Source organism: Chiloscyllium plagiosum, unplaced genomic scaffold (assembly GCF_037043375.1).
Source record: "Chiloscyllium plagiosum isolate Xiang-an unplaced genomic scaffold, Cpla_swu_hap1 HiC_scaffold_2, whole genome shotgun sequence".
Classification (NCBI taxonomy): domain Eukaryota; kingdom Metazoa; phylum Chordata; class Chondrichthyes; order Orectolobiformes; family Hemiscylliidae; genus Chiloscyllium; species Chiloscyllium plagiosum.
The window spans coordinates 82494084-82510836 of record NW_028270140.1 but is presented as its reverse complement, the minus strand read 5'-3'; the positions used below and the strand labels follow the sequence as shown (position 1 = coordinate 82510836).

Genomic DNA, 16753 nt, shown 5'->3' with positions numbered 1-16753 from the left:
GGAATTGGTCTGGGTGGATTACTCTTTGGAGGGTTGGTGTGGACTTGTTGGGCCAAATGGCCTGTTTCCACACTGTAGGGATTCTATAAAGTAAATTAAGGTGGATGGTTATGTGCTGAACATTTTATTTTGCTTTGTGTGATTCTTTAGACCAATCCCATACGTATCACATTCTTGAAGTTTTTTTTATAATGCGTAGTGATAATGATTTGAAATTGGCACAATTATAACAATAATGCATTTTACTCCCTCCAGCAATGTACTACAATGAAATATGATGAAGTGTTGCAATGATTGGAGATTTACAATGTATAATATAGATAACATTTTTGGATAGTATTATCATAATTGAAATACACTGACAATCAATTATGCATTCACATTCCTGACATCCTTTGGAACCAAATCATTGACTGTAGATATATGTAAAGCTGCCTGAGCTCACAATGCTGACTCACACCTGCTGGCTCTATCCATATTTACCACAGTACACAAGCAATATTGTGTTAAGCAAAAGTATGTAATATTGTAACACAGCTCTAATTTTAATAAGGCATTCAAACAATATGTTTTGAAATGCCATGGTTATGCTCAACTGTCAATCAAATGTTACTCTGCATTTCATTATGTTCCTTGTCAGAAGATCAAGGACCTCCCCGAAGGACACAGCCAGTTTTAATCATTACCATATTATGACTGGTTTTGTGCAAATATTGAGTGTAGTTTAGGCCCACAAGGTTTATAGAAGTGTGGCAAAAGCTTGTCCTCTAAAGTATACACTGCCTATTTACATTGACATTCTGTCAACTTGAGGTGGTTTATTATCTTAAACACATTTATAGGCTGCACAGTAATATACAATGCCAGTCCAATAGAAAGCAATAAATTTTTTAAAAATCATAATACATCCATAGTTAATCATGATACTCTCTTGCTTCATATAAGTTGACTGGGGGTAGCTTTAATACTTCATCACTAGATGTACCCAATCTAGATGTGAAGTTTATATTACTTCTTTAAAAGTTTGCTGCATGTTTCATAAAAATGGAATGTTCTAAGTGTATGCTTGCACTCCAGTGATAGTGTAAAGAAATAAAAATTCAAAAGATCACCAAAACAAAAGCTTAAATTTAAAAAGTGTACTGAGAAAAGTAAAATGCCCCCTAAGGCAATCAAAATATGACACCAAATCACATCAGCAGGTATCAAGACAGATGACTTAAAGTTTGGACAGAGGTCAAATTTAAGGAATGTCTTAAAGGAAGGAGAGGTAGAGTGGTGGAGAGGCTTAGGGAAAGAATTTCAGAGTTTAAGATCTTGGCAGCTGAAAACACAGCCAATAAATGTGGGGCAATTAAAGTTAAGGATTTGGAAGAGTGCAGATATCTCAGAGAGTTGTGGGGATGGAGGAGATACAGAGTTAGGATGGAAAGGTTGTAAACAAAGATGAGAATTTAAAAATTGAGACATTCCTGAGCTGGATGCCAGTGTCGGCCAGTCAGCAAAAGGGAAATTGGTGAATAGCACTTAGTGCAAATTAAGACATGGGCAGCAGAGCTTTGGATGATCTGAATAGAAATTGGGTGTGGCTGGCCTGGCGAACATTGCATTGCGCAAGTCTAGAGATAGCAAAGTCAGCAATGAGGTTCTCATCAACTGGTTGGCTGATTCCAACTTTGCCTCTGTCTATGTGGTGGTAGAAACATATGGTTTTAGTAATGGCATGAATATGTGATCATAAACTCATCTCAGGGTAAAATATGATTCTGAATTTGTGAACAGTCTGGTTCACTTTCAGATAGTCCCCAGAGTTAGTCGCTTGGGAATGAAAGTTCTATCATGAATCAGACTGTAGCTCTGGGCTTCACAATATTTCATTGGTGGAAAATTCTGCTTGTCTAGCAAACGATATCAGACAAGTTGTCTGACAAGTTAGAGACAGCTAAGAATGGTAACGATGGTGATGAGGTAGTTCTTTAGGAGAATCAAAATTCAGGTGGAAGAGAGGTCAGGCAATCCAGCCTTAAGCCTTATTGATGTTGCCGTGAGCCAGGGAGAGATAGCTGAGTGTATAATGGGGTGAGGAGTTTCACAGTCATCTCACAGGGAGGAGACGAGTCTCTATTTCCCAAAAATAATTGAGACTGGAAATTTTAGTGGAGGAAATTTGAACTTGCATCCTATAACTAACTGAGGTAGCATACAACAGTGCTCAATGTTTGCACTATTAGATTACTGGGAGAATGTTACTCTTTATAATGTATGACTCATTATTTTTCAGTTCATGTTGGTGCGGGCACCTGTGAATTGAACCTCATGGTTTGACAACTAGTGATATCAGCAATTGGTTAACTGAGTGAAACAGATGAATATTACCATGTAATTTTGATTCTATGTGAGTTGCATGTGCTTTCAGGTAGCTATCCAGTTATACAATAGAGATCTATATTACCAATATGAGGACAGTAAATAAGCAGTGCATGAATATGTGAAAACAAATCAGTATGAAACAACATGTTTATGAATGAAAACATATTTTTAATTTAGTACAATAACATATATTTTATTTAAGTAAATAATAGACTATATATTTGGTTATTTTCTAGGCCTTACCAGTGTGGACACTGCTCTCAGTCATTCTCCCAGCCTTCAGAATTAAGGAATCATGTTGTAACCCACTCCAGTGACAGACCTTTTAAATGTGGGTACTGTGGACGTGCCTTTGCTGGAGCTACAACATTGAACAATCACATTCGAACACATACAGGGGAAAAACCATTTAAGTAAGTAACCTTAACAAGGTATAGTAATTACTGACTTGAGACCTTATTGTGGCTGAACAACGCTTTCTCTATAATCACTGCAAGTTTTTCTGTGCTGTAATTAATTTTATTTAAATCTGAAGTCCAATTAAGATAATGTATTTTGCTTTTTGTTGATGTCTAATAGAGGTTCCTTGATGACAGTGAGTGCAGATACAAATTTCCTGACAACAAGGGCAATTCAAATTTGTGACTAGGTTCAAGGCCTATTTCGTGAGCTGAACTTGTTGTTTAATGTAACCCACATACAATTCAGAAATAGAAGCATCATATTTTCTCTTCAATAATATTTCACATTCAAAATAAAGAGGGTCAGATTATTGTTCAGATTGGAAATTCTTGTCAAGTGCGAGGGAGCTGAAAATAGAACCTTAGCACTGTTGCAAACTCAACATAACTCACACTGATACATAAATACAGTCAAAGAAACACATACTTTAAAAAGTCTTATGTCTGAGCAATCTAAGAATCCAAGTCTTTGAAAAGAGATTTCTAGCAAGAAGGGTCATGTGCTATGCAGCAACATATCAGTATTAGCTATGTTTAGCATTACACAAATTCTTCTTCCCTGGTTAGAAGTATTCATTTTTCAACAGGGGACTGTACAAACATATGAATATGTGATTATGAGAATTTAGAGATCATTTGGACACTCAGGGCACATAATTGACATGCTTCACTTGAAAATTTGTGCTCTGCCTAGAGGATCTCAATGCAAATTTTGTCATGAAACATTAATTGCCCCATGGCATTTAAATAGATCTATAATAGTGTGAATTTTGTATTCTGCATGGGTATTGATGCCAGTGAAGAATTGGCAACTGAGGACTGGCAATCCAGAAGAAATTATTGGTGACAGATATTACATACGTCATCTTCTAGTCAATGGTTTAGGTCAGTACTCTTATTGAAAATGGGCGAAAACCACAACATAATCAACCCAAGCACAATACTCTGATATTTTAACAGAGAATGCACTGTGCCCTGAGGTATAAACAGTTGAGTTCAAACTTATATTGGCCTGAGAAATTGAGCTGCTTATCAGTGAAGTAACTTCTGTGGGGTGCTGACTTGAACTTTGCATTTGTGACAGTTGGAATGTTCAGTTCAGTTGGTATTTTGTGTATTTTTCTAGGCTTTAGTCCAAATTATTGCTCGCAGAATTTATGATCGTGACAAATAGATTTTTGTACATGGGAATTGCAATGGGCTTCACCCTTTTTTTCTGTTATTTGAAGAGGGATAAGGAAGACTGAATGGTAGAATCATCAGAGGCAGATTTCCCCACTTGTCCTAATCTACACAGCTGTACCTACAGACACAGACATACGTATTTGGAGATGTTGAAAGGAAATAGTCACCCAGGCCGAATTCCAGACTACCTCTTTTGGGGATGTAGTGCAGGAAACAGCCAATACCACCACAGCCTTTAAATGTCCCTCATACTCATTCCAAGCCGTAAATGGGACCCAGCAAAAGGAGTACCATTTCTGCTCCACCAATATCCAGTCACCTTGAAGCAGAAACATTGAGTTGAACCCCAGCTTTCCATATAGAAATCATGGCATCTTTCCTGAAGAGATTCTTGTATACATGGACTGTACAATGGAAAAAGCAGGCAGCAAAGATGATCTGTTTTTTGTGATGTTGATTGAGAGACAATTATTGACCAGAATACTAGAGATGACTCTCTTGGCCTTGAAATCGTGCTAAGCAGGCCCTTAGTTAATATCTCAGTTGAATGAAATAAAATGCAATCAAACTGCATTAAGTACAAGCAAGGAATGTATGTGGTTACTAGATTCGATCGCCTGGTCCTTTTGGTTGTGTTTGACAAAGAAGGAATGTATGTTAAAATGCTGTTAGTAAACAGATCTGCTGTTCAGTAGCAATAATAATGAGGATCATGTGCTGGTTTGCTCGAAGAATGCAAATGATTGAATAGTTGACTGCCTGGGGGATAAACCAGGGAGTTGGAAGAATAACATGTAATGGGGAGAATACTAACCCTGGGATGTGAAGAGGCTCCTGGCTTCATCATGGTCTTCAACCTGCATGTTCTCATATTTGAAGTTGCCAAGCATGGCATGTTCAAACTATCTTAAAGGCCCAAAACTGGGGTCCATTCTCTGTTTGGGTTGCTTTCTTTCTGCTACATGCTGTCTTGTGTGACAAACAGTGAAGTTGTATTGAGTGTTGGAAATTTGGGTGAACTTTAGAATGAAGTATTTCACAAATCCTCAACTTAGAGTCTTAGTCAGGGTTTAGATTAGATTAGATTAGATTACAGTGTGGAAACAGGCCCTTCGGCCCAACAAGTCCACACCGACCCGCCGAAGCGAAACCCACCCATACCCCTACATTTACCCCTTACCTAACACTACAGGCAATTTAGTATGGCCAATTCACCTAACCTGCACATCTTTGGATGGTGGGAGGAAACCGGAGCACCCGGAGGAAACCCACGCAGACACGGGAGAACGTGCAAACTCCACACAGTCAGTCGCCTGAGGTGGGAATTGAACCTCGGTCTCTGGCACTGTGAGGCAGCAGTGCTAACCACTGTGCCACCGTGCCGCCCACTAAGTGAGGTGAAATGAACACACTGTGTGGTGTTAAGGGCCTGGTCTAGCCTATAAGTGATAGCAATATTGTTGATTTTTAATTGCACTTTGAAATGGCCCTAGAAGGTCTTTCAACTCAAGAGAGAATTGTAGATGGCCTATGAGTACTGGCCCAGGCCCTTCAATGACAGAAAAGCCGTGTTCATATCCTTAACCAGCCCTTTGCCAATCAAGCAGACTGTTTATATGGCATCTGCAGCTTTTCAGGACTAGTAATTCATCTTTGAATTGGTTGTGCGTAATTCATTAGCTTGACTGAAAAAGTTGGCAAAGTTGATCCCGTACAAAATTTACTGGAACTAAGTCCTGCCACTTCAATGCCAGCTGGGAATATTTATTCTGTTTATCATCACACTAAAGTGGTAAATGGTACATTGTCCCAAAATATTTGGTTGAATCAGCACTAGTAAATTCATTGTAAAGTTGTTGCAATGTGTTCCAGTGCTAAATGTGCTACAGGAACAAAGTCCAAAAAATAAACCTTTATCAAACGTCACCAACACATTCTAATTTGTACAAAAACCAAATACTGCAGATGCTGGAAATCTAAAATAAGAACTGTTCTACTGAAAGTTCAGTGACCTGATATGTTAACTCTGTTTTGTTCCATAGATGCTGGCTGACCTGAGATTTTACAACCCTTTTTGTTCTTATTACATTTTAAGCAGTTCTAAGTACCAATGTATTGCAGACAGCTGGATCTGTACACTGTAAACCTTAGGAAGATTCATGGAAACACTTCAACAATCTGATTGATTTTAACCAAGTTACTGTGTAAATAGATTTTTATAATTAATTGAAGAGGTTTCGGGGTCAGAATGGAAAATAGATTTCTTTTAATCTAAAGGCGTTACTTACGAGTGACCTTGTTGGTGCTTTTTCAACACCTTATTCCTGTCATCCATTGAGAAGTGTCATGATGCAAGAGGGGCTTATTGTGGCAAAGCGAGTGACAATGTTTCCTAATTTTTTTTAAGCTGGTCATATATTTGATTGCTAACCTTTGGAATGCATCAACATATTGTAATTTATGAAAATTAAATGTATGGCAACACTGTGGATCAGTGGTTAGCACTGCTGCCTTGCAGCGCCAGAGACCTGGGTTTGATTCTAGCCTTGGGCAACTATCTGTATGGAGTTTGTACATTCTCTCAGTGAATGCATGGGTTTCCTCTGGGTGCTCTGGTTTCCTCCTACAGTCCAAAGATGTACATTTTAGGTGGATTAGCCATACTAAATTGCCCCGTAGTGTCCAGGGATGTACGGGCTAGGTGGATTACCATGGTAAATGTGGGGTTACAAGGATAGGGTGGGAAGCTGGGTCCAGGTAGGATGCTCTTCAGAGGGTTGGATGCAGACTTGATGTACATGTGTTGTGTGTATATATACTAAATGAAACTTGACAACTTTTACATAGTCAACCTCTTTAATTATCCATTGGCAATTCCCAGAAAAATTACTTCTCTTAAAGACTGCAGATACCATTTAAAGGGATTCATAAATGTTTGATGGACAAAGTTGGATAGGATTGGTCATCAGCGGACTCTGTTTATTGGGTACCCGATCTTCTTGAATACACTGTATAGGTACTTAGCTTCTGCTGCTTGTAGTTCCCAAGAAAATTCCTAGAAGCATGGCATTCCAACCGGAACTCTATCAACAAACACATTGACTTGGACCCCAGCTACCATCCTCTGAGAAAAAGAACTGGAAATGACATCACCAAACACTCAAATAAACCGAAACACATAAATAGAAAGTGAGACATAACACCTGTACTTCACCAGAGGCTCATTGATGATGTTATCTAGTATGATGACGAAACAGTCTGCCGATTCTGAAACAAATCCAAACAAGAAAACACAACACACTCAGAAACTCTAGCTACACTACCATACATCAAAGACATCTCTGAAATGACTACCAGATTATTCCAATACCTTGGCATCATGGTAGTTCATAAACCTACCAGCACACTCAAACAGCAGCTGATGAACCTAAAGGACCCTGTACCAACAAACAGCAAAACGAATGTCATTTGCACAATACCATGCAAGGACTGTAACAAACACTACATCAGACAGACATGCCGAAAACTAGCCACCAAGATACACGAACACCAACTAGCCACCAAAGGACATGATCCACTATCATTACTATCCTTACATACAAACAAAGAAGGACCCCACTTTGTCTGGGACAATACATCCATTCTAGGACAGGCTAAACAGAGACATGCACGGGAATTCCTCTAGCATTCAAACCAGAACTCCATCAATAAACACATTGATTTGGACCCCATTTACCAACCTCTGAGAGAAAGAACCGGAAATGATATTACCCACCTTAAGTGACCAAGACAACTTAATAGAAAGTGGGACTTAACACCAGCGCTTCACTGGAGGCTTACTGATGATGTCACCTATCATGGTGATGAAACATCTGAAAACAAACCTTCCAGCTCAGCGAGCAAACTTACAACCTGATATATATTTACTTAGGCCCTATTCTCTCTGTAGTTATTCTTTTTGCTTTAATATGGTTAAAGTACATCTTTGGATTCACCCTAATCTTCTCAGCTAATGCTATCTTGTGCCTTCTTTTCGGCCTCCTGATTTCCTTCTTCAGTAAACTCTTGCATTCCCTGTGTACCTCCAGGGACTCCCTTGATCCCAGTTGCTTTAGCCAAGCCATGCCTAATTATTTTTTCTGGTCAAAGTCTCAATATCTCTTGTCATCCAGGGTTCCCTATTACTGCTATCCTTGCCCTTCAACCTCACAGGAACATATAGAGCTTAAACTCTAGCTATCTCACTTTTAAAGGCCTCCCACTTGCCAGAGGTCCTTTTGCCTGCAAATAAACTGCTCCATTCAATTCCTGCAAGCTCCTGTCTAATTCAATCAAAATTTGCCTTGCCCCAATTTAGTGTTTCCATGAATCTTCCTAAGGTTTACAATGTCTATCTCCATAACTATTGTAAAATTAATAGAACTGTGGTCACTGGTCCTAAAGTGCTGTCCACTGTCATCTCTGTCACCTGTCCCGCCCTATTTCCCAAGAGCAGGTCGGGTTTTGCCCCTTTCCGAATAGGACGCTCTACATACTGCTTGAGGAAACTTTCCTGAATGCTCTTAACAACATCCACCTCATCTAAGTCCTTAACACTCTGCGTCAAGTAGACACACTATCACTACAGAAATTTTGTTAAATTGTGATTTCTACAAAAATAAATTGAGGATATTGCGTAAAAAAAAATGAAATTCAGGAAAGTGCTTGTTCAAAAAGTACTTTGTTAGATGGATTATATAGGAGGTAGGAGATCATGTTACAGCTGTACAGGACATTGGTTAGGCTACTTTTGGAATTATGCATTCACTTCTGGTCTCCCTACTATAAGAAAGATGTTGAGAAACTTAAAAGGGTTCAAAAAAGATTTACAGGGATGTTGCCGGGTTAGAAGGATTGAGCTACAGGAAGAGGCTGATTAGAATAAAGCTAATTTCCCTGGAGCGTCGGAGGCTGAGGGGTGACCTTATACAGGTTTATAAAATCATGAGGAGCTTAGATAAGTTAAATAGTCAAGGTCTTTTCCCCAGTGTGGAGGAGTCCAAAAATAGAAAGCATAGATTTAAGGTGAGAGAGGAAAGATTTAGAAGGGAGCTAAGGGGCGACTTTTTCACACAGAAAGTGTTGTGTGTATGGAATGGGCTGCCAGAGGAAGTGGTGGAGGCTGGTACAATTACAGCATTTAAAAACATCTGGATGGGTGTATGAATAAGAAAGATTTAGAGGGACATGGGCCATAGGCTGGCAAATGGGGCAAGATTAATTTAGGATATCTAGTCATCGTGGATGGGTCTGTTTCCATGCTGTAGATCTCTATGACTCTATAAGACTTCCTATTGCAAAGAATGAAATCCCAATATTTGTTAAAGCTTTAGTAAAGAGGAGTAAGGAAGAGGAGGTGCCAGAGACAGGAATCCAAAGCACCCAGTGGAGTAGGCCAGAAGACTCCAAGACAGGTAATTGCTGAGAGCCTAGAGAAGTGGTCGAGCCGGGTCCCTGGGATAGGAATCAGCAGCGTCCAGAGGAGAAATTGAGAGGAGGATCTCAGGATAGTGATTTGAAAGAAACAGTGAACAATAACATCACAGGAAAGCTGTAGATTGAAAATATCAAGTTTGAGTAGAACAAAGATTGTTTAGATTAGAAACTAGAGACTTCAAAACAAATTTGAAGAAGAAGAATAATTGATAAAATGAGATAATTAATGAACTAAAACACATTAAGGATAGTGGAATAGGGGATGTGTTGTGAAACAAAACATGGTACCTTCTGGACAGTAGGATAAACATGTCTGTCTGCAACTCTAAGAGCTTCAGCTCAGAATCATTGAACAGACGGCTAAGCTGTGAACCTGTGGCACATCTGGGACAGGGACCATTAACTGGACACTTTGTCCTAGGCGATGGTCATATCTCTTAGGAGAAGGTCTTCTGACTTGGCCAGTGGTCTAATTTGGCCTCATGGGTACCAACAAAATAGATAGGACTAGGAATAAGATTCTGCTGAGGGAATGTGAGTAGCTAGGGGCAAAATTGAAAACCTTTGAGATGATATTTTCTGGCTTACAACCTGATCCACAAGCAAGTATTGATGTTGATTAAGTAAAATGAGTGAGTTTAACATGTGGATCAAAAAATGGTGAGGGAGAAGTGGGCTTCAGATTATGGGCCATTGCACTGGGGAAATTGGGAGCTGGGCACATTAGGACAGCACATATCTGAACCAAGCTGGAGCCATGCTTGCCACACTCTCAATGTATGATTCCTGACACCTCATTACATATTAGGAGCCCTCAGCAGAATGCATTTCCTTCTGCATTTGCTGATGAGTCTGTGTTGGCATTAAGGCTAGTTTGTAAAAAAAGAGTGGGAATGAAGGGACATGAGAATTGAGGGAGAAAAAGTTGAAAAATGAAGCCAGTGCCAGACGTAACAAAGTAGAGGCAGTAGCTGGCACAGTTTTGAGTGAGGTGGTATGGATGGATACTTGTAGCAAAAATACTAAGTCACTAGGGTTAGAAACGAAATAGAAAAGTTAAAGAGAGATGATCTATATCTTTCTTTCCATTTTCAATGCTATCTGCCATCTGAGAATCAATAAAAAGTGCATGAATATATAAGATGTTGAATAACACATAATTTTACGATACGTTATGTGACATTAAATTTAAGAACGAAGAGTAGAATTCAGACAATACTGACAATACCATACCTGATTTTTTGGCGATTAAACAGGCGCTAATTAGCTAGGAAAGGAGTCAGGATTGGGATAAGAAACTCGGTAGAATTTATGCCATTAAGTAGCATTTAGTGCAGAAGTGTACTCACAATAATGTCAAGTGTACAAAATCATATGGATGAAGGAATCTTTTTGTCAAAGTTTAGCTTATTCATTTAAGCTAATTTTCAAAAGAATACTGATATTTGGAGTTTTATTTTTGTTTAGAAAGTATTTTCTGAAATGTTAGCAGAAGCAGATTCAATTATAACTTTGAAAGGGAATTGAATAAGTTCTTGAGTTATGGGGAAAAGATTATGTGGAACTGATTGATCAGCTCTTTCAAAGAGTGAGAGACAAAAAAAACAGCAGATACTGGAATCCAAAGTAGACTGGAAGAACACGGCAAGCCAGGCAGCATCAAGAGGTGGTGAAGTCGATGTTTCGTGTGTAACCCATCTTATACCTGAAAGGTCGACTTCTTCACATCCTGATGCTGCCTGGCTTGCTGTGTTCTTCCAGCCTCCTGCCTGTCTACTTTCAACGGGTGACACAGGCAAGATCAGTCGAATGATCACTTTATTTTGTAAGATTCTATGGTTCCATAGCTTAAAATTTTCTTTAAGTCTTAATGAGCACCAGTGAATGAAATTAGGCTGCAATTAACTGACATGAGACCAGCTTTGCAAAATCACATTTCAGAAGTGATTTTGTTTTTAATGAGAATTTTTCTTCTATTGCATGTTTGACATCGGTGCAACACACAATCTACTTTTACCAAAGAAACAAGAAAAGTAGGAAGCAAGGCTTGGATTTGTAGCCATTCATCGTCTTCATAATTCTGACCATATATTGACTTCACATATAATGGAATTGGAAGGACAAATTAAGTCCAGTATCTGGGGTTCTGTGAGCAGGAGAAATAAATTATAATTTTGACTCTCGTTAGATTAAGAACTGCTGGTTTGATTGACTATAGACAACTTTAATTATTTATGTACTGACAATATCCAATGATCAATTGTTAAACACAGTGGGATTTCCAATGTAGAGATGAGCAGCAGGAATCTCTGGATTTATTTTGCTGCATTTGCTCATGGTAGTGAAAAGTTGGTACTTTCGTTCCCAAAAGAAACTATTGCATTTTCTGGCTGATGGATGAGACCCAGGAAATCCATTGGAACCCCTTTTACCAGATCCCCTCTTCACCTATAAAACATCCTTTGCCTAATCTGCTAAACTGGCGGAAATGTTCTTGCCACATAATGTGTGGATTTTCATACAAGAGTAGGTGCTTAATGGTCCTTGTTTGATTTTCTGCCTGTTTAGGACAGCATTGTAAGTATTTTCTAATGAACCCATTGTGGGATGTCATTACACACATCTGGAGTGGGTGGCACTTGCATCTGAATCTCCCTGTTAAGAGGAGGAATTTTACACTATACCACAAAAGCCCCCCTAAGGATGTTGATTTTGTAATACAAATCTATACTGCAGCTCAGGATTGAGAAGGTCTTTAGCAGGAAATCATAAAGTTCAACCTGAATTGGCAAGTCAACTTTAAAAAAATTTTAAAAAGCCTAATATTTATATACTTCTTGAATATCATACTGCTTTATCGTCAAATGCTTTAGAAGTATAGTCTCTGCTCTAATGTAGAAAACATGATGACTAATTTATATCTGCATGGAAATTTCCCACAAATAGCTCAGTCATAATGATTAGATAATGCTTTTTGTGATGTTGATTGAGGTACTAACATTGTCAGGGATACTTCCCTGTGCACCTTGAAGCAGTGGCATGGGATCTTTTATGTTCATCTAAAATGAAAGATGGGCCCTGTTTTAGTCCGAGTACTGTAATGATGTGTCAGCCTTGAATCTCATCCTGGAATGGGACTTGAACCTCGAACCTTTTTGGGAAGAGTGTGACCCATTGAGGCAGAGCTGACATAGAGTCATGGAGTCATAGAGATGTACAGCACGGAGACAAACCCTTCTGTCCAACGCATCCATGCCAACCAGATATCCTACATAAATCTTGTCCCATTTGCCAGCATTTGGCCCAATGCAACTTCTCAAAAGTGCTGAGGTGAATCATAATGAGAGGTAAATAACAAAAAGTAAGAAAGTTACTGCCATTTTCACCAAACTTGTGATGGACTGCTGACAGTTAATAGAAAAATCTGTCTCAATTTTTTGACGAAGCTTAAGAATATCTTCAAATAACCTATTTGGATTAGCTTCTTGGGTGAATTTTATTGATACCCTTTCCAGGAAATGTGGAAATGTTTTGAAAGTTAATGTATGCAGTTTTTATTTTATTCACATATGGGACGTGGGCATCATTGGCTGGCCAGCATTTATTGTCTCTTCCTAATTGCCCATGAGAAGGTAGTAGTGAACTGCATTCTTGAGCCACTGCAGTCCACATGCTGTAGGTTGACCCACAATGCCCTTAGGGAGGGAATTTGAGTATTTTGACCAGCGACAGTAAAGGAACAGCGATATATTTCCAAGTCAGAATGGTGAGTGGCTTGGAGGGGAACTTGGAGATGTTGGTGTTCCCATTATTTGCTGCCCTTGCCCTTCTAGATGAAAGTGGTTGTGGGTTTGGAAAGTTCTGTCTAAAATTGCCTACAATATTTTATTTTGCCCAATGTGAAGTTCTGCCAGTGGCATGGGAGCTAAGGGAGTTTATCGGGCCTATTGCTCCAAACTATACTTCATTTTTCTTATCTCAACCTTGTCATAGAATTAAAGTTAAAAAACAATAAATATTAGTAACATTGCAAAATTCTCGCTTTCACTGAACTATATCAATCTCTGTGAAGAAATGTTTTTTAAAACATAGACTGAAGCATTTGAAAATAATTTCTAATATGTTAAAAGCAGTGTTCAGCAGATTTAATGTTGGGGAGTTTTAAAATATGGTCTTTGTCAGCCAATAAAAACAGATAATTGCTTGGCACAGCAGGAGCAGGACCCTTGGGATTCTATAGTAAACAAAGGTGGAATTCTGTGGCAAAGCCTTTCTAATATTGTAGCAGACAATCCAAATCCAGCAATATTTCAGAATGTTTGTTTTACGAATAAAATATGTACAAACTAAAGCGTGTGACCTCTGGTCCCTTTCAAAGCAACTCCATTGGCCAGATTCATCGATCAAAAGCAAAAAGCAACTACGACTAAGCTATGTTTCCGTCAACATGTGCTCTTTACTCATTGACCAAAGCTGTCTGCAACAACATCTATTTATCATAATTTTCTTGGCACCTAATTCTGCTGTGCATTTCTTGTATGTATGCTCTGACTATTTAGAGTAGATTTTATGAATGTGTCATTCCTGCATGACATCTTGTCAGCTGGGAGTGCACATGAGAAACAATAGGAACATTTCACCTCCATTCTGCACCCCTTAACTGAATGGAAAATTATGGGTAACAGGCCTTCACATTCCTAATATGTGATTCCATAGGATAGAGTCTGTGCCAGATGTACAATTTATCTTTCAATGTCACGTTGTAGTTGAAGCAATGTAAAAAAACACATTTTCCATGAAACATGTAAACATCATCATAACTTTTTCAAATCATATAAACCAACTCTTCACCCCTCCACTTGGGAAAAAAGGCTGCCTGTCATATTCAGCTTCCTTTAAACTCAGTTACGGTTGAACACTTGGATAGTGCCAAAGTAGCCGACAGAAAATAGCACCCCACCCCGTTGTTTTATTTTCCATTGCTTTCCTGGCATTCATGTGAACAAATGCTATGGCTGCAGAACCCAAGAATTCCAAGGAAACAAATTTAGACATCTGTCATTGGGAATGGAAATCACATTTAAATGATAATAAAAACAAATACATTGAGGAAAACAAATGCAAAACAGAAAGGAGGACACTTCAACATATGTTAACATTTCCAAACTAGTAGTAACCATAGCTGCATCAATCTTAAAAGCATTTTTGTCATCACTATATATTTATTGTGAGTGTACTAGCTCAAACTGAATTAAAATGCTTGCAACCTCAATGTTATCCTCAAACTGAGCTTTAATGTTGACTTCACAAAGATCATCTGTAAACATATGATCAGCTTGCATTCCTATCTCAGCTTATCTACATCATCTGGCATCTTGAAACTTGATTTAGTCCAATGCTCTCCTATTTCACCTCCCATCCTTTACCCTCCAGATCATCCAAAGTTACGTTGCCATATCTTAATGTAGATTCCTCTGACCCATTATATCTGTCTTCACTGATCTATTTTGGCTTTCCTAGGATCTAGGCAGTTGAATCTAGGGTGGCCAGTTATGGGAAATTGGCAAAGGGGATATACAAGATACCAGAGTTAGTGGAGTCAAGTTTGTTAGGGGAAGTTTGTAGAATAGGAGGAAATTACAGGGACAGAAAGTGACATGAAATTGGAGGGATTTAAGCATAAGGATGAGAATTTTATATTTGAGGTGTCAGGGTGAGGAAGCTGATGCAGATTAGTGAGGGTGGATTTTATGTTGTTCAGTATGAACAATTGGCTGTTATCTTGTTTTTCTCTGCTCTTGTTATAGACGACCACTAAACAAAAATAATTGAAATACAAAGTCAATATTGGTGGGATGCAAAACAGATGTTTGTTGATTAGCGCTCTGTTATACATCAGGCCCAATTATAACTTTCATTTCCAATGACAGATGCCCACTGTTCTTTATCACAAACTGTTTTATATTCTTTATTTGTACATTTTTTGCATATAATCCATGGCTGTGTAAGTACAAGTATTAGCCATTGAAAAGTTGCACTTCGACAATATTAAATATTGCATTTTACTGTCAATAACACACTTGCACTTACAAGGACCAAAGGAACTTCACTTCAGTGAACAAATGACAGTTTTCATCTGCTGTCTCCTGTCACCGGGGTAAATGAAGTACCATCAGAACTATAGTTTCTCTTTTGGCTGCTCAACAAGTCTAAGAATAATATTTTGTGGCTCACTGATTGCCTCTCTATGGATAATGTGACCATTATTATTTCCATTCCTATTTAATTTTCAGTATCCTTTTGGACAAAAAAAAAATTTTTGTGAACGAAACACTGGCATCCTTGTTATATGTTCTGTTGTGCGACAAACATAGTGTAAGAGGCACCTGTGATTTAATAGACAGTCTTTGTAGGCATTCAGAGCTGACTATCTACAACCTGACTGATTTCTAGATAGAGTGCCTAATGTCAGTAGCACATCCCTCCCGGTGAGGAGAATAGGGAGTGGAGAGAAATAAATCTGCAAAAATAATTCAGCTGATCCACAAGGTATGGCTCCTGTTGGGTTATAAAATTGGCACTGAAAGAAGTAGTAGTGAAATTCAAAGCTAGAATGTTCTATCTGCTAAATTCAAGGAAGACAAATGAGAAGGTAGGTTTGATTTTTTTCTTTAATTCCCAATCACTTTTCAGCGGTTATGCTTTTCTTATTTATTTTATTGGTGTATGAATTCATAAGGCTTTCTGTACAGTGTCAGAAGCGTAAAGAATTAAGAAAGCTTGGTGGTGAATGTTTTATTTATGGCTTTGCTGGCATTCATATTTGAACATAAAATTCAAATAATCAGCCACTCAATTCAATTAAAGCCCTTCTTAGGATCATTTTGCATCAAACTGGCTTAGCCAATTCACCCAAATCAATATTTAATGTAACAAAATCATAATGATCTCAGTTATTCTGTTGCTACATTTGACATCAAGGTCCCAAGGAGAAAATTTGTTCAGGTCTGTTACTGGATGCAGGGGTCATGTCACATGCTTTACCTGTGTCAGTTGAACTTTTGGTGGTATTGTGGAAATAATGGGATTCTCAGCCACCAGCTGGAGAACCAGCATGAGCCCCATGTCACCTGTTTTCAGGAAGATCTGTCACATTGTGTTTTACACAGCCACTTGATAGGCCAGTGGCAGGCCTACCTTTGGGATCAAGGACCGTAAGGGCAAAAGTCAAACCCAGTAAGAGCTACTGACCTCTATTGAAC

The 16753-nt window shown here is 38.6% G+C and overlaps 1 protein-coding gene across 1 annotated transcript in view; it reads left to right on the top strand.

Moving 5' to 3' along the window:
• The window catches only part of prdm6 (PR domain containing 6), a 231646-nt gene that overhangs the window by 195370 nt on the left and 19523 nt on the right, over nucleotides 1–16753 (top strand). Inside the window, exon 7 of the mRNA XM_043721601.2 lies at nucleotides 2607–2783. Coding sequence (XP_043577536.1) covers nucleotides 2607–2783 — 177 coding nt within the window. The remainder of the gene's footprint in view (nucleotides 1–2606; nucleotides 2784–16753) is intronic.